Source organism: Panicum virgatum, chromosome 3N (assembly GCF_016808335.1).
Source record: "Panicum virgatum strain AP13 chromosome 3N, P.virgatum_v5, whole genome shotgun sequence".
NCBI classification, from domain to species: domain Eukaryota; kingdom Viridiplantae; phylum Streptophyta; class Magnoliopsida; order Poales; family Poaceae; genus Panicum; species Panicum virgatum.
Window position 1 is genome coordinate 23,561,947 of NC_053147.1, and position 25,179 is coordinate 23,587,125.

General features: G+C 48.3%; 2 protein-coding genes across 5 annotated transcripts; one reads left to right on the forward strand and one right to left on the reverse strand.

Moving 5' to 3' along the window:
• Positions 1-877: 877 nt before the first annotated feature.
• Positions 878-2,628, reverse strand: LOC120665222 (protein CANDIDATE G-PROTEIN COUPLED RECEPTOR 7-like). Its single transcript, XM_039944701.1, has one exon. The coding sequence runs from the start codon at positions 2,552-2,554 to the stop codon at positions 1,175-1,177; it is 1,380 nt and encodes a 459-aa protein (XP_039800635.1). The 5' UTR covers positions 2,555-2,628; the 3' UTR covers positions 878-1,174.
• Positions 2,629-10,990: 8,362 nt separating this feature from the next.
• LOC120665223 (phosphatidate phosphatase PAH1-like) lies at positions 10,991-17,958 on the forward strand. Of its 4 annotated transcripts, none has more exons than XM_039944703.1 (12): positions 11,043-11,230; positions 11,799-11,919; positions 12,420-14,426; positions 14,510-15,093; positions 15,167-15,240; positions 15,752-15,836; positions 15,950-16,036; positions 16,218-16,290; positions 16,499-16,542; positions 16,690-16,818; positions 16,895-16,993; positions 17,485-17,958. In XM_039944703.1, exons 3-12 carry the CDS (start codon positions 12,509-12,511, stop codon positions 17,539-17,541), a joined length of 3,150 nt encoding a protein of 1,049 aa, XP_039800637.1. In that variant the 5' UTR covers positions 11,043-11,230; positions 11,799-11,919; positions 12,420-12,508; the 3' UTR covers positions 17,542-17,958. The 4 variants fall into 4 exon arrangements, with proteins under 4 accessions (XP_039800639.1, XP_039800637.1, XP_039800640.1 ...); XM_039944706.1 differs by having other exon boundaries at positions 11,081-11,230; positions 11,799-11,866; positions 17,485-17,949; XM_039944705.1 differs by having other exon boundaries at positions 10,991-11,230; positions 11,799-14,426; positions 17,485-17,949.
• Positions 17,959-25,179: the final 7,221 nt, after the last annotated feature.

Genomic DNA, 25,179 nt, shown 5'->3' on the forward strand with positions numbered 1-25,179 from the left:
CTCCCCCGCGTGAGCCTTCTCCGTCTGATTGTACCGAGACGGCACCGGGGCCGGGGGTGTACAGGAGCTTCCGTGCGCCCGGGGTGCACCCCAATTTTTTTCCGCTACATGGCTTACACCTTTAATTAGGTTCGCATTAGCCAGCTATGGCACTATGGCAGCCACAAATCGTGATCCTAGGATACTGTATTGTGGTAGCGCAATGGTTTCATTTAGCTATAATATAGAGTATAAACAAACGATTATCTTAGCAATTTGAACATGGGGAATGTGATTGGCTCAGGCAGTCAAGCTCAGGCTTCACATTGTTGCTCTGATTAGGAATGTACTGCTCGATTTTTAGGCCAGCTCGCCGACATGATCATATCCTGCCTTGAATTTTACGCTTCGTTTTTTGAGAGTTTTCTGTAGTAGTTAGGAGCTTGGAACTGAATGATCCCAGAGTTTGTTGTCAAGCCGCAACCAGCCATGCCAAAAGGGAAAAGGGATGGGCACTGACTGGACAGTGATGCACCACCAAGCAAATTAGCAAAAGCAAGGTGTCATGCTCGACTGAAAACAAGCGATGATGATCTGTATAATTTAGTTTCCCTGCCTCAATCATGCCAGTACGTTGACGTGTGTCACCATACTCCCGTAGGCTGGTAGCTAGTATTTGACCAAGACTTGCAAACTACAGACAAGGAAGGGATGGAGCAAAGCGTAGCAGATGTTCGGGAGATGTAGGACAGGGTAAGGTAGGCAGGAAAATTCCCTAAAAAAAAGGGTAGGCAGGAAAAAGGAATATGCGATTTACACACGCGATTACTGGAAAATCATCTGACCAGAAGCAGCAGAGGTCAAATGACGAGGACGGCTTACCACAAACATGCAGCAGTTTCCAAACTACGCCGCAACCGTAGTAGTTGTTGCTCAGTGATTTGCATATTTGCAGAGCAATGAACATGGTATAAGTTAAAGTAATCTGCGTTGCATCAGTGAAGTACTAAAACCTGAAATCTACAAGAGGAACAAAACAATCTCACATCCCTGCTAGTACATACACCACTATGAGCTATGTCCTGGCATTTGTAAAGTATGATCAAGATCACAGGGGGAGAAGATCAAACGAACGTGGCGCCGCGACCGATCCCGCGGCTAAGTTCAACCCATTCTTGTGAACAGATGCATCTCTTCACAGCTCGAATTCCTCTTCCCGGAGGACCATCTCTGCGGCCTCCTCTTCATCATCATCGAGAGAGAAGTAGTGGCTCTTCTCGGCCGGCTTGAATGTGTAGAACATGAACAGGTAGAACGCCAGGGTGGCCACCTCCTCTGCCAAGATGCTCACCCACCGGTACTTGTAGCTGGCAACGGTCTTGAGCGCATACACGACGATCCTAGTGAAGTACAGGTACCCAATCACCACGACGTAGAACTGCCGGAACAGAGTGAGCTTGGACAGGTTGCGCGCCGCCTTGCCGTCGGTCTTGGATGTCTCCCTGAGCGACCGGATCGACCACACAACCGGGAAGAGCACCGCGCAGCAGCAGGCGACGTCCACGAACAACAAGATCTGGTTCCATGTCACCCAGCCCTGCAAGAAGGGCCCGGTCTCCCCAATCACAGCGGCGGCGATGTTGGCGGTGACCTGGAGCGGGATCACGGCCATGAGCACCTTCTTCTCCCGGTCCTGCAGGACGGGCTTCAAGAAGGACCAGCCGGTGCCGACCAGCGCGATCACCGCGAACAGCACGACGCCCTTGATGAGCTGGAAGAGGTAGAAGGCGACGTCCCAGCCGTGCGGCGTCCCGGTGACGCGGATGTAGTGCTGGTCCTCGGCGGCGGAGAGGCAGTAGAGGAGGCGCGCGACGAGGAGGCCGGACATGAGGTGGTGGATCTGGTGCGCGTTGACGCGGTCGCGGGAGAGAGTGAGGTACGCCCAGGCGGCGAGGAACGCGGCGTAGCAGAAGGCGAAGAAGCTGTAGATGCCCGGCACGGGCGCCTGGCCGACGGGGAGGTAGTCCTTGGAGCCGTCGGCGTTGACGTTGTACATCTCGGTGCGGACGCGCATGGAGACGAGCGCCTCCGGCGCGCAGTTGGCGAAGAAGAGGGTGTACTCGTCGGGGCGGGTGACCGGGAAGGACTTGTTGTAGTGGCCGCCCTTCATGTCGTGGAAGGTGAAGAGCTTCTTGACGTAGGGGCTGGAGAGCACGCACCCCGCGCCGGCGCCGGCGGACCCGCCGTCGGGGTCCTCGCCGCCGCCGTTGGTCGCCGCGGCGCGCTTCTCCCGCGAGGGCCCCTCCTGCGCCTCGTCGATGGCGTGGAGGAGGGACTCGTCGGAGAGGAGGAAGAATCCGAGCTGCTTGGGATCCGCACGCGCGACGGGGGAGGAGACGGCGGCGCCCGTGACGACGATCCGGACGGCGCCCGACTTGGAGAAGCCGAATTTCTCGAACATGATGGAGGCGCGCGGGTCCTCCCGGAAGGACTCCGTCTTGATCTCGGCCGCCGCGGGGAAGGCGAGGGCTCCCGAGACGGCGAGGAGGGGGAGGAGGAGGCGGCGCGCGGCCATGGCGGGAGCGGCGGCCGCGGCGAGATCTGTGGGGGGGACGGCGGCGGAGGATGGGGACGAAACGAGTGGGAGTGTGTCGGTGACGGGTGAAGCGTCGGACGGGCCTCTTTAGTAGCGAAGTAGGCGTAGGGGTCGGATGCGCTTTGAGATTGGTGAGGGTCTGGTGGGCGTTTGACTTCAGAGTTCAGACTTGAGCAGGTGACTGGAAAGGAGAGCGAGCAGATGGGAAGAACTCGTCTAGCTGGGTCTGGGACAGAGCGATTTTTTCTTAAAACTCAGTAGAATTTTCTTTTTCGAATGAGTAAATCTGAAAAATAAAATTTTACAGTTAAAAATCTATGGGTTCTTCTCGTTCAATCCCCTGTGAAAAAAAATCAGATTTCACTTTACTCAAGAACTACACGTTTTCAGGTCGTTGAGGCCCCGTTTAGTTAGCAAAATTTTTTGGCATATTTTCTAACACTAAATACAAGTATTAAATATAAATTAATTATAAAACTAATTACATGGATGGACGGAAAATCGCGAGGCGAATCTATTAAGCCTAATTAATTAATATAGCACAATATTATCTTATAATTGCAAAGCCTAATAAATATGTCATTAGAGGTTGTTTAATGTATCACAATATTACCTAATAATTGTATAATTAGGTTTATTAGATTCGTGCGGAACGGTTGGAAATTAAGAGTACTTCAAAACTAGTAGAAATGTGCGGAACTTGGTTGACAAGAACCTTAACTGAGTCTTGCTTGTTTTTTTTTAAATTTTTGAAAACCTCATCCTAGAGAGTCTTGCTTGTTTTTTGGTGCATGCGCATGGATAAAAATGTCTGGCCTGAGGGTATACCACACGAGAAATGAGACTGCTCACTTCCTTCTCAGGCCAGCGCAAGCCCGGTGGTGGTGATCTTACCCAGAGGCCCAGAGAGCCAGCTCGGGCTCCAGATGGGCTGTGTTATTCGTAGGCTGGTGCCGTAGGCGCATATTTATAACAGGGAACCGCCGCCCAGAAGGCCCATTCTATGGACGTGCGCGCTCAGCCGCTCACCACTCCGGCGAACGGCCGCCGATCGCCGCCGTCGAACGGCCGCGGGGGGGGGGGGGGGGGGGGGGTCCGGCCCCATCGGCGCCGCCTGGCTTCTGCTGACCGACCACTCGTTCTCTGTCCTTGTGCTTCGGACCGGAAGAATGACCGCCTTTCTTGTTCTAGTTCTGTTTCAACCGTATGATATGAAGACCATGTCTATTTCCTCCCAACTTTTTTTAGCCCCTGTCACATCAAAAGTAATCTTATCATGATGGGCGCGGCCCTCCGCCACTAGGGCACGGGTCTCTAGATGACAGGCGCGGCTCTCCGCCGCCAGGGCACGGGTCTCTAGATCATTGGCATGACTCTCGGCTGCCTGGACACGAGATCTCACGCGCTCCACCTCCTCTTGAGACCGCCGAGCTTGCTCGGTGGCCTCCTGGAACTGCGAGGTGAGCTTCTCGATCTACGTCGTGAGCTGGCCAGTCTGAGATGTGTGTTGGAGGTCCCGCTCTTCTGCCCTCGCACGCTCCCTCGCCGCCTGCTTTTCTAGGTCATGCAGGTGGGATTGCATCTAGGCCTGGATGGAGCACATCTGTAAGTCACATCTCTCATGGTCGGCGGCCAACTTGATGATGATGTCCAGAAATCTTGTCAAATCCTCAGTCGTCGTCGTACCGGTGCAGGGGAGCATCAACCTGTTGCTGTTGATAACCGTGGCAACCGGGACGGATGGTGTGGACGGGGCCTCTACAGTTGCCTTCCCCATCCGCAGCGTGCTGGTGGATGTTGCGAGCGGAGAGGTCTGCGGTGTGGAAGAGCCGGGCACTGTTGTCTCCCGCGTCGTGGCATCTACAGTCGCCACCCCCATCGACTGCTACGTGCTGGTGGCCGCCGCGCCTGGCTAAGTGGTGGCTGGTGGCGCACGAGAGGTTAATCTCACTACCACCTGCTGTGTCGGCATCCTAGGACAAATAACAAGAAGTTTAACAGTGTGGGAAGTGAGTAATCGCCTTGATATCAGAGTGAAGGTATGATAATCTCCTACTGGGTGTGGCAGTGTCCCAACCAGAACTTTAAGGAGGGCAGATCCTCCTTGGCGGTCGCCGTGGTCACAGCACGCGGCGCAGTGGTCAGCGCGTCCGCGGACGACGGCGCAGCGGTCAGCGCGTCTGCGGACGACGGCGACGTAGTGGTCAGTATGGTTGCGGACGACGGCCTACCCAAGGCCATGGCAGAATCCACCGACGTGGGCAGAACGGAGGAGCTAAGCGTGAACGCAGAAGTCTCGTGTGGTAGAATTGAGCTGAGCGTGAACCCAGAAGGCACGGTCTCACGTGGCAGAACTGAGGAGCTGGAGCTCGGATTTTGAATCGCCGCCACGGAGGAGCTGGAGCACAAGAGGCACGTTGCCACTCACGCGGGATCCACCCTGGGCGCCGGCATAAGATTGCTGGTCAGGCCCATGGTAGTGCTCGTCGCCACCGCACAGCTTGGGGGCACATGCCCCCAGGAGGGATGCCGCTGTTGAAGCGGGATTCCTGACCTCCTTGTGCCGGCATAACAGTGATCGCTGTCGAGCTGAGCTTTGCGCGGGTCCGCGGGAGCTCCGGTGATAGCCTCGCCGCCGTCTCAGGGTGAGGATGCTTAGAAGCCGAGATCACATGTGCACCGCCCGAGGAAATGGCTGCAGACCTCTCCTCCGGCTCCCTAATGATTAGGGCGGTCTGCACCGACCGTGCATCCGCGCCAAGCAGATCCACCCGAGGAAGACCCTCCATGCGCTCTCATCTCTCGCGAGTGGTGAGATCGCACAACAGCTTCGCTCCCTCGGGTGTGTCGATCATATCCCCAGCTCCTCCAAGTAGCTCTCAAGCCTCTGGCTGTCAAAATTGCCTTCCGTTGTGCATTACCAATGCATATGAGGGGTGAGTCTAGTTGGAGCGCAAAACAACGGAGAAGAGACAAAATAAACAAAAACTTACCACTAGAAAAGGTCCATGCAATGTCATTGTCGCCGTAGTAACAACAAGCTAGCCGGGGGCGATGCCTCAGCGGAGAGATACGACGCCGCACTACGTCGCGGATGACCATAGTGCCAGCTAGGCCGAGTGCCTTTAGGGATAGGATGCGGCCCTTCAGGTTGTTGACGAGGTCAGTGTCAGGGCAGCTTCTGCCCAGGTGTCGTTGGACACGGGGGCAGCCATTGGGAGGTCGTACTCCTCGAGGCCGTTCCTGGTGTGGGCGATGTAGAGCCATTGCTCCCTCCAGTTCCTCCAGCTGCGCTGCATCTTGAGCGGAATATACTCGACCGAGTCGCGGAGCCAGAGGTAGCACCTCCCAGTGGTAGCACTACCCCCTGCGTCGCGGAGAAGGTAGAAGGAGCGGAAGAGCTCCAAACACGGCGTGACACCTACAAATTGCTCACACAAATAAACAAATATGGATAGATGAAAAATTGAATTTGGTGTGGCATGACCAAGATTAATGTCGTAGTATTGGAGAAAAGAGAAGAGGAACTCCGAGTAGGGAGGTATTGCTCCTAATTTGAGAAAATCTAGAAAGGTGAGGCAAAAGCCATCTCTATCATGTGGATGACGAGGTCGGTGTCAGAGGCAGCTTCTGCCCAGGTGACGTTGGACACGGAGGCAGGCATTGGGAGGTCGTACTCCTCGACACGGCTCTCGTGGGGGCGTGTGCCCCCAAGCTGTGAGGCGGCGATGAGCACTATCATGAGCCTGACTAGCAATCTTATGCCGGCGCCTAGGGTGGATCCCGCCAGCGTGCCTCTTGTGCCAACGCTGCCAACACAGGTCGCAGTTGGCACGGCGGCAAGTGGCACTGTGTCCACGAGCGGTGTGGCGGACATCCGGGATCCGAGCTCAGCTCCTGCGTGGCGGCGATTCGAAATCCGAGCTCCAGCTCCTCAGTTCTGTCACGCGAGACCGTGCCTTCTGGTTCACGCTCAGCTCAGTTCTGCAGCACGAGACTTCTGGATTCACGCTCAGCTCCTCCGTTCTGCCCACGTTGATGGATTCTACCATGGCCTCGGGTAGGCCGTCATCCGCAATCGTACGCCGCGTGCTGTGAGCCTGTGACCTTGTTTTCCTTTCTCACCTGTAGCTATATGGTCATCAACATGAACTTACCGAACCCGTTTCCTGTAAAAAGTTAGATCTCATTGCAGGTACGTATCTTCGAACAAAATGGCTGAGGTCGTATCATTTGCTTCTGTTCAGGGTTGGTATTTGACTTGAGGTACTCCTTATAGTCAGGTACCCTCTCTGACTTGGGGTGCTTTTGCGTCATCTTTTTTTAAAAATTTCATCTTTGGGGTACTCTCCCTTTATAAGACCGTCCACAGCGATAGGAGGAAATGGAGGAGTAAATCTACTGTTTGGCACTGTAGATGTACTGTTTGGCACTGTAGACAGAGAGGGCGTGGGAAACGAGGCAAGAGCAAATTTGCTCTTGCTCTTGCCATTGTGGACAGCCTAATATCTATATCTGGTTTGGTTTTTAAGTAGCTGTCACATCAAATATTCGGATGTCAATTCGAATATTCAGATGCTAATTTAATTAAAACTAATTGCATAAGTTGCAATTAGATAATCAATGCATGGAATGATTACTGTAGTAATTAGTGGTCAAATTATGAATTAATTGGGCTTAATAGATTCGTCTCGTGATTAAATCACAACTTATAAATTAGTTTTGTAATAATTCTATATTTGGTATTCCTAATTGGTGTTTAAACATGCGATGTGATATGACTTATAATTTAAACTTAAAAAAGCAAATGAGATCTAAATCTCTTGCTGGTTGTATTTAAAAAAAGGTGCCCTCTTTGACCGTAGCTATGTGTATTTCTTTTTGGACACAGCTAACTTTCGGCCGGTCGAAAATTAAATCGGTCGTACGGCACTTTCGGCCGGTCGAAAATTAAATCGGTCGTACGGCCACCCATCTGTGCATGCGCGTGAGGGCAACCAGATAAAATAAAGGCACATCCGTGGGAATGATTTCAAAATAGAAATGATCATAGTTTCAACACCGAGCATCGAAATCAAAATCCGATTGCACATGTATGTTTGTTTCAATAAAAGCTTCAAAACAAGATCCCACACCACTATGTTTTAATGATATAATTTTTTTGAGAGAAAGTACTTTTTCGCGCATTCTAATTTGCTTATGATGTTTGCAAAAATTGCTTATGGGTTTACATAATGTTGCTTTTGCATGCCCGAGTTCAGTTTAGTGGATATTGGTGTTCATATTGTGAAGATAGAATGTTTAGCGTCAATAGTAGATAAGGGTAAACAACTTTGTTAGGTAGGTGAATGTTGATCACATAATAGGCAACTTTAGCAGATCGATTGAGCATTTTAACTTGTTGATTTTGATATTTTTCATTGTAGTACATAAAGCAATTTTTGTGTTTTGAAAAGTATCGTCGAAATATATTGAAGTGGGGTCTTGTTTTGAAGATCTCCTCGAAAGAGATACAGTTGTGCAATCGGAATTTATATTTGATGGATGGTTTAAAAACTACAATTTTTTTTAAGTTTTGAGATCGTTTGCACGTGTTCCTGCTATCGTGGTGGTGGAGAGTCAATTTAGGCCGTTGTACCATACCGCAGATGTACGGCAGCCGTAATAAAGTCATCACCTTTTATTTTTAATAAAAAAAGAACGCACACTCCGCACCGCCGAGCGGGGCCGCATCCACTCGCTTGCCGCGCCGCGCCGTGTATGTGTATCTCGTAGCTGCGATCGCCGTCGGTCTCTCTCGCGCCCTCGGGCAACGGCCGGCGGCCGCGCGTCGCATCTCGCGCTCACGACCCGTCCAGTCCGCATCAACGATCTATCCTTTTTGAAAAGTCATCGACGATCTATCCTGCTCCCGTGCTCCGTCTGTTCTCGATGGTTTCCGCTGCCTCGCTCACGTCGCTCGCGTGCTCCACGCCTCCGCTGGAACAGGACGACGCATTCGCATCCTCTCCCAGACGGCCAGACCCAAAAGGACCGGTAGCTGCCGGCTGGGCAGGCAGCCACGGCATCCCTGGCCACTCGGTACGGCGGCGGCGACCACCACCACCGGGCCCGCCCGATAGCTTCCGGAAACACGCCGCCAGCCACCAGGTCGCGACTCGCGCGAGCGCACGGTTGCTTCAAGCCACCACATCCTCCTGACATTCTGACATCCACGGACCCGCACCCGCGGTTCCGACTCGCACGGCGCGAAGCAACCTCGAGGGGGGCGTGGCGGCGCTGCCTCTGCCTGGGCGGCTCACGGTTCCACGCCGGGAACGGCCGAACGGGAGGGAGACTGGGAGATGACGGGTGGTATGCGACTAATTGAGCCAACTCAGCTCGAGCTGGCTCATTATGATAATGAGCTGGTTCGGCTCGGCTCGTTTGCTAGCTCGAGCTGGCTCGTTTATCTCGTGAGTTGGCTTGAAAAAATCACTTACCACGGTTGGGACGGGGATGAGGTTATCAAGCGCTTGCATCTTGATTAAGACCTTTGCGGTGGCGGTGGCACAGCAAGGAAATGATCTTTATATGGAAATGAAGGAATCTGGAGGGCTGCAAGAGCATCCAGATGTCCTTGGTCTTCCTCTGTTCCTCCATGGGTGCAGGGAGGTGGCCATGTGCCCATGTGGGGTTCGACCGGAAGGGGCCTGAGGCGCCGAGAGACGAGCGGAGAGGGCAGGCGCGGGGCACTAGCTGCTGCAGTGCGCTGCCCGCCGGTGGGGCGCCAGGAGTCGGGCATGCGGTGCTGGCGTGGAGTGCTCAGGCGGGGGGTTGGGTGGTGGCTATGGGAAAACCAGGAAGGAGCAGTGGCGGATCCAAGGGGGGGTTGGGGGGCTCCAGCCCCCCTACGGGCTGCAACCTCCATTGGAACAAGGGGAGCTAGAGGAGGAGAAAGTGGAGGGAGAAGAGGAAGAAGAAGGCTTCAGCCCCCCTATGGCTGTGACCTGGATCCGCCACTGGGAAGGAGAAATTAGGAGCATGGAGGCCACACGGGCGGGCGGCGGCGGCCAGTCACGGGAGTGTGGAAGGAGCTAGCCAGAGCTAGGGTTTGAGCATGTTTTAGTGTGATGGTGAATTAGGCTAAATAACGTGGCTGAGTGGGCTGCTTTTTGGCTCATAGCCTTGGCTCGTTCAGCTCGCGAGCCAGCTCGAGTTGGCTCGTTAATGTATCAAGTTGAAACTTTAGTTTGGCTCGGTAATATTTTTGAACGAGCCAAGCCGAGCCATTAACAAGTCGAGCTGAGCGAACTAGCAAGCTACGAGTTTTTGTCCAGACTTATGCGTGACTGCGCGTACGGAGGAATTCCGATCCGGAAAGCAAACCGTTGGTTTTCCGTTTTCTTTTTGAAGAACTGGTTTTCCGTTTTCCGGGTGGAGAGGTCAGAGGTGAGGTGAGGTGAGGTCCGGGCATATTCGCACGGGCTATACCGGACCTGCCCTTTTTCTGGACAAAACGGGGGAGCTGAGCCGCGCACGCGGGCGAGATCTGCACGCCACGCCATCTGGGAGATCAGCCTCGTCCTCGTCACCGCACGTGCCGCACGCACGGAGCTGAAACGATGACCTGCACCCGCACTTGGCGTTGGGGACCAAACGACGACCAGCGCGTTCGCATGGCGAGGTACCGAGACTGCCCCTGCGTTTTCGGACTTTTCATTGTTTTTTTGTGTGTGCAAGGGATCTTGAGCAGCTGAGCATCTAGGCTGAGTTGCATTGTTGGAACTTTTTCTTACCAACACCTATCGATTCTAAACCGATATGCTTCAGATTAGCAATTCAGTCAAAACAACGCAAGATTATCGCATCCCGGCCGCTTGACAGTAAGCAGACAAAGTGAAAAGGCATGGGAAATTGGAAGAATCTTGGTTTGTCCTCCGGACAAGTCTGAAGAATGAAAACTCCAGTAGTTCAAAGATGCTATCGCTGAAGGGTGAAACTGTCATTTTGGCCATAAAAATAAATTCGAGTGAGTAGATGCGGCCCGACAGCAACAAAGACAGCGGCGGGCACGCAGGCTTCACTAGCCATTAATTAAGCATGCCCCCTTAAAGCTACCAGCGTTAATGAGTCCGCGACGAGTGGGCTCCACGTCGCTGGGAGCCCCCGCCTGACCCACCGTGGCAGCGTCACGCTATCGGAATTTCCAGGTCTTTTCACCGCTTCCTTTTGATTCCCCCACGAGAAAGAAAACCCGCCACGCCCAGCTACACGTAGCGGCATTTTATTTCTTTCGCCCCCACCCCCGGGTTCCTCAACAACCCGCATCGAAACGGGTCGATGGCACGTGGGCCCTGGAATCCGTGAGCCCCACATGTAAGCATGCCATCCGTCCAGGCGGTTCTTGAGGAGCGGGGGTGGAGGGCCCCATGTGCGCCTGGCGCTGCTCGTCAAGTCTCGCCTGCGCGTGCGAATGGAAGGGGTCGCCTATAAATGCCCTCACCCCCCGCAACGGCCGGCCTTGTCCCCCCCAAAATCCAATTCCGACCTCGCCATCGACGGAGGCGGCGTCGCGGCGGTGGCGGCGCCTTGAAGGTTCCAGAAGCTTCCCGAACGGCCTCGCCGAAGCGGGGAGGGGCCTAAGCAAGCTGAGCCGAATCGCGACGCTTCGAGGTGCGCGCCCTTCCCCCTCTCTCTCTAGGATCCGATCCGATTTTTGGTACCGATCCCCATTTCCACGCCGGCGCCGGCGACCGCTCCAGTAGTGCTCCATCTCCCGCTGCCGCGCTGCTTTGCTCCTCCAATCCCGCCCCCGCCGTCGCCACGCCCCTGAAGCGAACCGCCGGCGCCAGTGCGCTGCATCTGCCGGCTGCCTCCCCGCCCGCCCGCCGGAGCCCTCGGCCAGTTGTCCCTCGGTGCTCGACAGCTCGGAGGCTCAGCTCCTCACTGCTCTCGGCAGCTTGTCTCGTCCTCGCCCTCGGCAGCTCGCCCCCTCTCTGCGTTGCGTGGACGTGCCCGCGGGCAGCGCCGGCTCGCCAGAGCAACCGCGCAACCACGCAAGCGCCCTGGCACAGCCCGCAGCTCCCCCTCCCCTTCTCCAAAAGTTTTGGAGACTTCCTCCTCCCAAATTTCCCACCCTTTCAACTCTCTATTCAATTGGATATTTGGATTGAAAGTTCAACTATTTCGTCACACTATTAAACATAAGTTCAATATCATCTCAACAGTGTCAACATTGCAGAATCTTATCCAACGGCCGCAGCCACAGCCGCACCCCTGCCCGAGTATCTCCTCCGGGCACCTTACGCGGTCAGCGCCTACCATCTTCTCTCATTTTTCTGCGAAGCAAGCAACTGAGCTAGGTAATTTATAAGTTCACTTGCAGCTAGCATGCTGATCTCGTGAAGGAAATTGTACCTACCTTTAAAAGGATTACAAATGATCTTTAAATTGTTGTGATAAATAGCTCGGTTTCAAATCAACTTCTTAGTACTTAGTCTGCTACTAGTCCTGGTCTTTGGAAACCAATTGTGGAAGGAAATGCATCCAAACATTACGGTTGATGCCTTAATGGAGTTTATTTTGATATAGTGTTTGGTCCATGGCTCCATGCCAACCAAAATTTCATTTTTCACTTGCTTTTGTCTAGTAAACATGGAGTTCAAACATTGTATCACTTGTGAATTAGTCTTTTGCTATTTGTCGATGTGGGACCCAGTACAGGAGCCTTTTACACTGTTTTTGGCATTGGTCCTGGATAAAGACAATTTCACGCATTGAGCAACTAGGGATTAAAAATCCCTTGTCTGTGGAGCTTCTGAAAATTTCGTTGAGAAATCTTCATCCGCATCATATATTGCAGAATTGATGAAGAAATTGGACGAATCAAGCAACCACGGTCTGGATTGTTGAGTGCTTGATGCTTGGTGACCGAGGAGGGCTCCTGCGGATATGAACGTGGTGGGAAGGGTTGGATCTGTGATCTCGCAGGGAGTGTACTCCGTTGCAACGCCCTTCCACCCATTTGGTGGCGCAGTTGACATCATTGCAGTGGAGCAGCCTGATGGTTCATACCGCAGCACACCATGGTATGTCCGTTTTGGGAAGTTCCAGGGGGTGCTCAAGGGTGCTGAGAAGGTCGTTACCATCACCGTAAATGGCGTTGAAGCCAACTTTCACATGCACCTTGACAACTCCGGCCAAGCCTATTTCATGCGTGAGCTTGTGCCTGGCAGCGAAGACTCTGGTACAGGTTCAGAAGAAGAAGCTAGCAATGAGCCTGAACCTCCTGCGCGTAGTAAGAGTGATGGGGATCTTTACATTGGCCCTAGGGACAGGCTTGGTAGCCAAGAGTTGAATGTGGAGCATCAAGAGAAGCAAACCAGGGATGAGTTTGAGTCATTTGATGGTTATGGAAGGTTGGAGGACGCAGAAGATTTACCAAACCAAGCTGATGGGGAAAATTCAGAGGTGGTTCTGGTTAGTGTGGATGGACATGTGCTCACGGCACCTATTTCTTCAACAGACGAGGGTATGGAGGATGTGCAGTTAAGTGACCCGCAGTTCCATTTGGGACCTGGGCAGAGCTCTAGCGGGGACTTTAGCCGCAGTGGTGAGGTGTGGGATGCTGGCATTTTAGATGATTTATACATATCACAGGAAAAGGTCAAATTTGATTCTAAACATCAGTCAAAGATTTTAACAGGGAATGGAGAGGTACCAATTGAGAAGGATGAGTCACATCACATCTCTGTTGACGAAGATGAAAAGCTCCATGTGTCTGTCAATGAAGATGAAGTGCTCAATGTGTCAGTTAGTAAAGGTGAAGTTCATGCTGTGTCTAGAAATGAAGATGAAGCTCAAGTTGTGTCTACAAACGAAGATGAGGTTCAGGATGTGTCAATGTCAGGGAACAATGATGAGGTTTATCAACCCATAACCAGGGAAGGTGAGTCTTGTGGTGTTTCAGGGGACATTAATGTGGGTTATCAACCCTTGACCAGTGAAGACGACTCTCCTGGTGTCTCAGGGGACAATGATGTGTCAAAGGAAGATGAGGTTCAGGATGTGTCAAGGTCAGGGAACAATGATGGGGTTTATCAACATGTACGTGAGTCTTGTGGTGTTTCAGGGGACATTAATGTGGGCTATCAACCCTTGACCAGTGAAGACGAGTCCCCTGCTTTATCAGGGGACAATGATGTGGGTTATCAACCCTTGACCAATGCACATAAAGCTCATGATATACCAGAGAACAATGATGAGGGTCATCAACCCTTGACCAATGAAGATGAATCTAGTGATGCTCCAGTGCTTGAAAGAGCCAAGGATCTCCCAGCTAACAAGGATGAAGTTTGTGACCTCAACAACGAAGACACTGATTTGGAGGATACTGGTGCTAACTTGGCTAAAAATGACACTTTTCAGAGCTGCTTGGATCTAACATCACAAGTAGATGATGGGGATTCAGGAAATGAATTATTTTCTCCTGGATCCCAGAGGGACTCTGAGCTTAGTTTGGGTAATTCTTCTGTTGCTGGGACATATCTAGAGGAAGGTGAAACTAAAACTGCTTACTCTGATCAAGATGCTCAATTACAGGAGGGAGTGGTTGTTTCAATATTTACCTTAGGAGTTGATAGGACTCGAAACAAAAGGAGCTCCTCTCATTATGGCAAGGGATCTGACATGCTCTCTGAAGGAGGTTCTCATGATAAGGAACTTGCCTCTGAAACTGAGGCTGCTGGATCCGATGATTTACAATCATCCATAGCTACCAGTGATAAAGACAAACTGGGGAGCATTCCAGAGCATTCAGAAGAGGAGGAACAGAGTAAAGAAGAACATTCTCAATCACAAAATGGCTTGGGTAAGCACATGCCAGGTTGCATATTGTTCTTATTTCCTAATAAAGATAATGTGTCATTGTTCTGTTTTGATGTGCACTTGCAGGGGTTGAAATTTCTCTTTGTGGGAACATGTTACGACCAGGAATGGGTCGAGAATCTGCTGAGGAGGCCTTTCAACAGCATCTTATCCGCGAGGAGGATTTCAAGTCATCTGGATCAACAATTATAAAAAATGCAAACCTTATCGTCAAAGTTGACAATAAGTACTTCCCATGGAGTAAAGTTTCTCATGTCATTCTTGGGAAGGCTGTATTTGGTTCAAACGTCACCATAGAACCAAGTGATGCAATTCGGGTGGAGCGTCAGGAAACACCCAATTCAAGAGAAGACTCTCTTAGAATGTCTCCCTCAAGCCGTAGATGGAGGCTTTGGCTCAACCCCTTCCGGATAACAAGGTCCCTTCAGCGTAGTAACAGTGATTCTTCTGAGGACATTTTCCTTGACTCAGAGACTGTTTTGAGTCCAGTGGATGAACAAGCTCTGGAGAGCAACAAAAGCCAGTCACCAAGAAAGCAATTCGTCCGGACATTGATTCCCACTAGTGAACAGGTAGCATCTTTAAATCTGAAGGAGGGCCAAAACATGGTGACCTTTAGCTTCTGCACCAGAGTTCTTGGGAAGCAGCAGGTTTTTGTGCCTCTTCTTAACTACCTTGTACTTTTATTTTAGGATTGTATAATAAATTAGGATTTTTTACTAGGTCGATGCACACATTTACTTGTGGAAGTGGAATGCTAAAATTGTGATATCTGATGTGGATGGCACCATAACAAGGTATTTTCATAGTTTCTCCACTCCTGCATGCTACCCCCAACATTTTGCTTGAGTTGCTTACAGACATAAGTCGTTATGATGGGCTTTCCAAATAAATGCAGATTGCTTCATGTTGATGTTTTGAGTGACAATATCATGGTGTTCTGTTTTTAGTCACCATGTTCAATGGTAGAATTTACCTTCATTTGGTAGATGTAATGTAGGGTTCCATGCCTTGTTTGATTACTAGCGATTTAGTCTATTTATTATCTCATTAAGCTGGACTGCCCGATGGCCTGTGAGTTATTGGTTGATGAATTTCCAACAATCGCTTTATATCTTAAACTGTCACCAAATAAATCAAGGTTGCCTTGGGACTAAAGCTCAACTGACTGAATCCAACATCGTGTGGGAGAAATTTTGTGTTTTGCATGTCATTTTCCTTTGCAGTTGGTAGTCCGTAGTCGATATGCATGCTTTTCTGCTGTAAATGGCCAAAATCATTGGAGGTACTTAATGTTACATTTTTCAGGTCTGATGTGTTGGGTCAGGTCATGCCTTTGGTTGGAAGAGATTGGAGTCACTCCGGTGTCGCGCGACTTTTTTCTGCAATAAAGGTATGATGCTTTCTTAAAATATATTTTTATTTTCTATTATGTTTCATTGCCCTAGGTGGGATTATACCTAATTTTGTGCTTGTGTCTAAGATAACCTTTTATGTCCCAACCAGGAAAACGGTTATCAACTGCTATTCCTTAGTGCCAGAGCAATTGTTCAGGCATATCTCACGAAGAACTTCCTCTTCAATCTGAAACAGGTATGTGGCAATTGTTATTTGTCTTTTGGTGTTGTTTCTAGTACCTGGTTTCCTAACTTTTACTGATCTTGGCATATATATGGTACGAATACAATGATCTTGCTTACTTCATTCTGTATAGTATTGTAAATATGTGTGCAGTTCTTTCCAGTGGAAGTGACAATTATTTTCAATTTTGCAGGATGGGAAAGCGCTGCCCAATGGGCCTGTTGTAATTTCACCTGATGGTTTATTTCCTTCACTGTACCGAGAAGGTAACAGTTTGTTAACAGTTGGATCCTGACATAATTTGCTTACTATGATTTAGGCCAATTGATTTTCTATATCGATTGACAGGACTTATCTTAGCATGGTCAGTAATGCGGCCTCTGGCTCCATAGAAAATAGGCGGTCAATGGCTATATGTATAATGCTAATGTTATTGTTTTTAGAATGATTCTAATATGCCTATGCTTTTCTCAGTTATACGGAGAGCCCCACATGAATTCAAGATTGCATGTCTGGAGGTATATTTCTTTTAGGCAATTCCAATTTTTAGTTTGATGCTCTTGCCAGATTGCATGCAAGTTTTTCCCCTCGGGTTCTAAGATCTAAAACTCTGCAGCAGTACTATGGCCGATGCTTTCTTTCATGGATTTTTTGTTCTTTGGCAGGACATTAAGGCTCTTTTTCCTTCCGATTACAATCCATTTTATGCTGGCTTTGGCAACAGAGACACTGACGAGCTCAGTTACAAGAAGATGGGAATACCTAAAGGCAAGATTTTTATCATCAACCCGAAGGTATCTTTATTACACAACGCCATAATCATTCATATGCTTGCATAATTGCCTCTGAGCCATATCCATGGTCTTGCAGGGAGAAGTGGCTGTCAACAGTTCTGTTGATGTGAAATCTTATACCTCCTTACATACCCTTGTTAATGACATGTTTCCACCAACAACTCTGGTTGAACAGGTCAGTTTTCTTCATAGCTGCTAGTGGTATTTAACTTTCACCCCAGGCATGGACTGGAATTATGTTCTACTTAGGATATATCTAAACATTTTAACACCTAATAAAAAAACCACATAGGTTGGGTCTAGAAGACTTGCTGGTTTCCATCAGTTCCCTTTAGTACATTTTTTCTCATCCAAATACAACATGAAAAATTGAAAAGTTCACTAGCTACATATTTGAACTTGGTGCCCAGAATATTTTTACGATAGTTTTTTTTTTGCTGTACATTAGATAATAGTTGATTCCATGTACATGAATGCTGCATTCTGTTTCACTTACTAAAGGGCACAAATTTACCAATTACATTTCTACACATGGATAAATGGACACTTAGAAATACATGCCCATCAATCCTTGGCATATCTATGTAGATTACTTAAAAGATTCATGTGGCAAATGCATGTTCATATAATTTTCTTGTGCTGATTATTGGCGATCATGTTATGCAGGAAGACTACAATAACTGGAATTACTGGAAGGTGCCACTGCCAGATGTTGACTTGTAGTGTAGTTTCGACAGATACAGGCGTAGATACCAGTAGATCCTCAAAAGCATAGTAGCTGAGCTTTGTGTACACTAATTCTCAGTCACTACGACCAGTTAGATCCAATCTGTAAAGCCTCTCAAGAGACCCAGATGTGCGGTTTTGATAGCCAATGCAGATGTTGCCACTTCTTTCTTTCGACGGAGCTTTTCCACGATCATACATCTTTTAGGTAGTGATCTGATTGTCTTCGTCGAACTTGTTGTGCTCAGAGGTTTGGGTCCTGGTCTCTCAATTAATTAGATAACTCCCAGAGCTGGTCAGTTCTCCGAGCTATTTTGTTCTGATAACTGGACATCCTTGGATGACAGAACTCGCTGTATATTGTACATGAGGGCATGGAAAATAATCGACATTGCATTTCTGCTTCATCTTCAACCTTTTCTGGTGCTGTAAAAGTTGCATTTGCTGAGGTCTTCGGGCGGGGGGGGGGGGGGGGTACCGATGTAAATGGGTCTTGTTGTTTTAGATTGTAAGATGATATGGTTCAATCTTGCGCTGACAATGGTGAAGAAATCTTGACATTGTCAGCTCTTACAGGTCCACAGGCAGAGGTAAGTTAGTGGTCTGAGGCGGTAATGGTAGTTGAAGGGGAGGGAGGGCACACTGCATTATTTCAACTCTCAAGGCACTCAAAATGACTGTTTTATCTATATCTATCAAACTAGTGCTGGCTGGATAAAGTTTTTATAAAAAAAATATATATAGTCCGCTTAAGCAGGTGTAAACAAAACGTGAGTTGGAGCTCATCGGGGCTTCTGAAGAAGCCACAAGTAAACAGAGGAGCCTGATAAGAGAAAAGGAAATAGTGATGCGTTTTTCTATTGCACTTAAATTTTTACTCAAATTATAAGCAACACGAAAAGTCATTTGTGAATCGTCTGTTTTCCATTTTGTTACGTGTATCGTTAACTGTGCATGGAACACCTTGGAGCTATCAGCGATGGCATAGGACCATCCCGACTCTTTTTGACGACCGTACTTGTGTCCCCTCTCCTGATAATGGTAAGCGAGAACACGCCCTTCCTCTGAATGAAAGGGAAAACGCAAACACCAGCGCATGCTAATCACGATGCTTAAATGGAGGGGACACAAGTTGTTAGATCAGTCTCAATGGAGGAGCATTAAATTGCATGCCACATGGTAGGGTTGTTATAAAGAGAGAGAGAGGAGAGAGTTCTATGAGACGAGAGAAGAGTCTGGTACCAGTAAAATTTATCCTGTTATTAATAAATTCTCAATCTTAACAACTGTATCGTACCATAAAACTATACTAGTATACTAGCAAAACACAAGTCGTCACGAACGTCTGAACGATCAGTCGAGTCAGATGCCGCAGCGATCCACGCGAAACTTTCCTGCCCATTCGGCGTCCGTGGTGGCACTGGAACCGGCATGGCAGGGCCCCTGGCCCCAGGGCTGCTCGTGCTCGGGACTTGCGTTGAGGAAACGGAGACATGCACCCTGCGGCCTTCCACCCGCGGCCGCGCACGGAGCCAGCAGAAGCAGAGGAGGCAAAGCAACAGCCTCGAGCGCTGAGACCGCCCGCCCCTTGTGCTCCTTTAGGGAGCCGGCGCTCTGTGCGCGCCCGAAGGAGACGCCCGGCTGTCTGCCGAGCCCGCGCTCGTCCCCCCCCGGACGGACGCGCGCGTGCGGGGCTCCTGTGCGCGCAGCCGTGCACGCAGAGAAGCACCGGCAGCCGCGCAGCGCCACGGCCACACAACCCGCTGCCAGAGGAGGCAACAAGCCAACAACCATCCATCGGATCTGACCAAGGCCGGCAGGTGCGCCGGCCGGCATCTCGACGTACGCTGCTCAGTTCCGGTGTTCTGGTGGTTGCTCGCTGAGGTTTGCCCGAGACGCCGATTCAGACGTACCTCTCCTTGTTCCTGTAATAATTTGACTTTCTGCTGGCGCCTTTGATGCGCGTATACAGTAGTAGGCAAACAGATCACAACCCGTAAACTCCGTAAACGTAAAAAAAAAGTCACATCAAATATTTAAACATATGCATGTAGTACTAAATGAATTTTATTTATAAAACTTTTTGCATAGATGGGCTGTAAATTGCGAGAGGAATCTAATGAGCATGCTTAATCCATGATTTGCAACAGTGATACTACAGTAACCATCCGCTAATTATAAATTAATTATAGATTAATTAGCATCATTAGATTCGTCTCGCGATTTACAACCCATCTGTACAAAAAATTTTGTAAATAGACTTCATTTAATACTTCAAATTAACAAGATTCCATTGAAAATTTTTTTACGTTACATCCGGCCGTAATCCTGCAGCATAGTATGCTCGAATTACGAGTAGCTTGTGAAAAGGAAGTAGCACAAATTTCTTTTTCCGTATGCAACTATCAACACATAAAGATGGTAGCGAAACGTGCACAGTGCCTCTCCTCCTCCACTACGGCCGGCACTACCTCCAGCCAGGGTTCACCGAACCGTCGGTAACCGGTCCGGTTTGACCGGTAACCGGTCAAACCGGTCCGGACCGGTTTCGGTATGAAACCGGTCCAAATTCAAAATTTCAATTTGAATTTAAAAAAAATGAAAGATTTCCAAAAAATTCCTAAAAATACTTCAAGGTGCGACGAATCTAATGGTGTCAAATTTTCTTCAAAATTCGTTCATTTAGTATAGTTTGCGGGGATTTGAAGTTAAATAAAAAAACGTGCATAAAAAAATATACAAATACAATGTAAAAATAGTACAAAAGATGGTTGGAGGGTTCATTTAGACTAAAATATGTTATACAAACATTTATTTAGTATACTTTGCGGGCATTTGAATTTAAACCAAAAAAGAAAAAAAAATTGAATTTGACCGGTTACCAGTCAAACCGACCGGTTACCAGTCAAACCGGCCGGTAAACTGGTCTAACCGGCCGGTATACCGGTACGAACCGGTTGAACTGCGCCATTTGAATTCAAATTTGAATTTGACCGGTTTCTCCCGGTAACCGGTCAAACCGGTCCGGTAAACCGGAACCGGAGGCCGGCGGTTACCGCTAACCGGTTGGATATTTTAACCCTGCCTCCAGCAGAAAGTTATGACTGGAATTTCACAACAGGGGCGTACCGTTCTTTCTGTAGGAATATGGAGTAGCAAAAATAAAAAATTTCTACCGCATAAATCAGAATTACTCCAGATATAGATCACGGGATTACTACTAGACGCGCAATTGCGGAACTTTCGTAGCACGTCGGTGTAGTGCAGATGGAAGCCGGCAGTGCAGTTGCGTGAACCTCCTCACGAACGGCTCGTCCTTGTGCAACAAGCGCAGCACCTCCACGAAGTCCACACGTACGGGAAGAAGCTTCGCTCTCCGGATTGCTAGATCCGCAAGAACGAACTATGGCTTGATGCGCACGAGGAGGAGCAGTAGAGAGAGGGAGGACGCCAATTGAGGGGCGGCTAGGGCTGCACCAGATGAGGCGCCCCCTCCGTTCCTCCCCTTCTTTTATAGCTTTGGTGGGCGCTTCTAGATGGGCTCTAGTGGGCCCCATCTTGGGCGCCCCCTTCAGATGGGCTGCTCTAAGCCCCCACCGCAAGTCCAACCCTCTCTAGGTCCATTAGTGCATCAAAATCCAGTCTAATTTGGATCTCATCCTCATTAGGCTTCTGGCCCTTAAGTGTGTGATCCTATGGGCTCACGCGTGAATAGACATGGCCCAGTACTTCTACTGGTCAATAGTTGATAGCGGTCTCTAGTAAGACGTGTCAACTCCTAAGCACGCGCGAATCATATCTGTCGAGCCGTTACAATCTTATAATGCTGTTCCCTTTGCCTCACGATATTTGGTCTAGCTTGAAGCCGACCACTCTTTCTTGATCCTGTGATTCGGAATTCTTGGTTAACTCTTAACTCTAGCATGACCACGCATTTCCTGATCCGAATCACTCGAGGGCCCTAGAGATATCTCTCTCTTGTAGAGTGGGGCACATCCCGTCTTGACCGACCATGTCTCACAGCATGTTTCTTGACAGACCCGAAAGCCACCTTTATAACTACCCAGTTACGGTGCAGCGTTTGATGGCTCATAAGTAAGTCGGTTCACATCTTGAGTACATACGACGATCTCAGGTCTTAGGAGACAGCGTACCTATTGTGTAATGAGAAGTCACCATCTCGTGTTGGGTCAGTTCAATCTCATGTCTCACATGAGCCCACATTATTAGTTTGACATCCCCATGTCCATGACTTGTGAAACATAGTCAATCAACTAATACATGTGCTAGTCTAATATTCATGTGTGTCCTCACATGAACTCCGACTAACAACACTTTAGAATATTCATACAAGTAAAGAGTTTCATAAATACTTCACATAAGCATTAATCAATACAAGTTGTCATCCATGAATATTCAAGGAACACTTTATTAATCATGAATACAAAGAAATGTAATTGTCTCTAGGGCATATTTCCAACAGTCTCCCACTTGCACTAGGGTCAATCTAGAATGTATCTAATACCCATTGCTCTTGTGTGCCTCTCATGCTTGGGCTGTGGAAGGAGTTTTGTCAACGGGTCTGAAATGTTCAGGTCCGTGTGTATTTTGCATATCTTGATCTCACCACGATCGATGAACTCTCGAATGAGATGAAATCGCCGCATAACGTGTTTGCTCTTCTGGTGATTCCTTGGCTCCTTGGCTTGCACAATAGCTCCACTATTGTCACAGTAGAGATCTAGCGGGCTAGAGGCATTAGGGAACACACCAAGCTCAATAAGGAACTTCCTTATCCAAACACCTTCCTTCGCAGCTTCCGAAGCTGCGATGTACTCGGCTTCTGTTGTAGAATCGGCCACCGTCTCCTGCTTGGAACTCTTCCAGCTAACCGCACCACCATTTACTTTGAACACGAAACCGGACTTAGACTTTGAATCGTCTTTGTCGGTTTGGAAGCTAGCATCAGTGTAACCAGTTACAACGAGCTCCTCCTCACCTCCATAGACTAGAAACACATCCTTAGTTCTTCTCAAATACTTGAGGATGTTTTACATAGCTGTCTAGTGACTCTCACCTGGATCTGACTGGTACCTGCTTGTAACACTTAGATCATAAAAAACATCTGGAAGTATACTTATCATTGCATACATGATAGATCCAATTGCTGAGGCATATGGAACTTTGCTCATGTGCTCTCGCTCATCAGTCGTTGTAGGACACTGAGTCTTACTAAGATGTATGCCATGTGACATAGGTAAGAACCCTTTCTTTGCCTCTTCCATATTGAACCGCTTCAACACATTATCAATGTAAGTATCTTTGCTTAATCCTATAAGCCTCTTTGATCTATCTCTGTAGATCTTGATGCCCAGTATGTGTGCTGCTTCTCCTAAATCCTTCATCGAAAACTATTTTTTAGTGAAGTCTTTACAAACTCAAGCATAGGAATATTATTTCCAATCAATAGTATATCATCTACATACAGGATTAGAAATGCAACAGAGCTCCCACTTTCCTTCTTGTAAACACAAGAGCCAAACCCTTTGACTACTTCATCAAAACGAATATTCTAACTCTGAGATGTTTGTTTTAATCCATAAATAGATTTTTGAAGCTTGCATATCTTTCCAGCATTGGTCAGATCGACAAAACCCTCGGGCTACATCATATACACGTCCTCAGTCAGATTTCCATTAAGGAAATCTGTTTTGACATCCATCTGCCATATTTCATAATCGAAATATGCAGCAATATCTAGAATAATCTGAATAGATTTAAGCATCGCTATGGGTGAGAAAGTCTCATCGTAGTCAACTCCTTGAACTTGTCAAAAACTTTTTGCGACAAGTCGAGCTTTATAGATGTGAACATTTTCATCCATATCTTTCTTCTTCTTATAGATCTATTTGTACTCTATGGTTCTCACACCATCAGGCGGGTCTATCAAGTTCCAAATTTGATTTTCCTTCATGGATTCTATTTCGGATTTCATGGCATCTTGCCATGACTCGGAGTCAGGATCTGCCATCGCCTCTGCATATGTCGCATGCTCATCATTGTCTAACAATAATAATTCCCGCGTTGTGCGGAGCCTTGCTGACGTTTGTGGTTGCAGACGTGCTTCTGTTGCCATAGGCATCTCAACTTGTTCAGCTACATTAGCGTCACTTGTAGAGTCTTGTCCTATTGGTTCATCTCGAACTTCTTCGAGTTGCACCATTCTTCCACTTTTCTCTCCTTTGAGAAACTCTTTCTCTAGGAAAACTCCGTTCTGAGTGACAAACACTTTGCCCTCAGATCGATTGTAGAAGTAATACCATAAGGTCTCCTTTGGGTATCCCACGAATATGCACTTATCCGATTTGGGTGCAAGCTTGTCAGTCTGGAGTCGTTTGACAAATGCTTCACAACCCCAAATCTTTAGAAAAGACAAACTGGGAGTCTTGTCAGTCCATATCTCATATGGTGTCTTGTCTACGGATTTTGACGGCACCCTGTTCAGTGTGAAAGCTGCTGTTTCTAGAGCGTAACCCCAAAATAACAATGGTAACTCCGATTGGCTCATCATTGATTGAACCATGTCCAATAGAGTTCGATTACGTCGCTCGGAAACCCCGTTCCTTTGAGGTGTTCCAAGCGGCGTAAGTTGTGGAACAATTCTGCAACTCTTCAAATGATCGCTAAATTCGTGACTCAGATATTCGCCCCCATGATCAGATCGCAAGGCTTTAATCTTCTTGCCACGTTGATTTTCAACTTCATTCTGAAATTCCTTGAACTTTTCAAAGGTTTCAGACTTATGCCTCATCAAATAGACATAGCCATATCTACTTAAGTCATCAGTAAAAATAATGAAGTATTGGAATCCTCCTCTAGCAGTCGAGCTCATTGGTCCACACACATCAGTATGTATGAGTTCCAGCAAATCCGATGCTCTCTGGAAAACCTGTGAATGACGTTTTGGTCATCTTGCCAAGCAAACAAACTTCGCATGTCTCGTATGATTCAAAATCAAACGAACTTAGAAGTCCATCCCCATGGAGCTTCTTCATGCGTTTCTCGCTTATATGACCAAGACGACAATGCCACATGTAGGTAGGATTCAAATCATTTAGCCGAGGCCTTTTAGCACTTATATTACAGACAAGAGAATTATCAAGATTTAAAATAAATAGCCCATTCTTAATGGACGCCAAAGCCACAAACATATTATTCTTAGAGATCACACAACCATTGTTTTCACTCACAAAAGAATAACCATCGTTCATCAAACATGAAGGAAACACAATGTTTCGGCTTAAACTAGGAACAAAATAACAATTATTAAGCTACAAGACAAATCCTGATGGTAGGTGTAGTTGCATCGTCCCGACGGCCAAAGCAGCAACTCTTGCATTATTGCCGACGCGGAAGTCAACTTCTCCACTTTCAACGCTTCTACTCTTTGTCATTCCCTGCATCGAATTACATATATGAGCAACCGATCCGGTATCAAATACCCAAGAATTAACATAAGAGTCTGCAAGAAATATTTCTGTAATATGAACGACAAGCGTGCCCGAGGTGGAAGAACGATTCTTCTGTGTGGCTAGGTACAGCTTGCAGTTCCTCTTCCAGTGTCCTGGCTGGTGA

Excerpts from the sequence above, each read along its gene's own strand:
- LOC120665222 (XM_039944701.1), bottom strand. The coding sequence starts at position 2,554 with ATGGCCGCGCGCCGCCTCCTCCTCCCCCTCCTCGCCGTCTCGGGAGCC.
- LOC120665223 (XM_039944705.1), top strand. The coding sequence starts at position 12,509 with ATGAACGTGGTGGGAAGGGTTGGATCTGTGATCTCGCAGGGAGTGTAC. Across the intron at positions 14,427-14,509 it reads TCAATCACAAAATGGCTTGG|GGGTTGAAATTTCTCTTTGT; the intron begins GTAAGCACATGC and ends GTGCACTTGCAG. Across the intron at positions 16,543-16,689 it reads TCAAGATTGCATGTCTGGAG|GACATTAAGGCTCTTTTTCC; the intron begins GTATATTTCTTT and ends GTTCTTTGGCAG.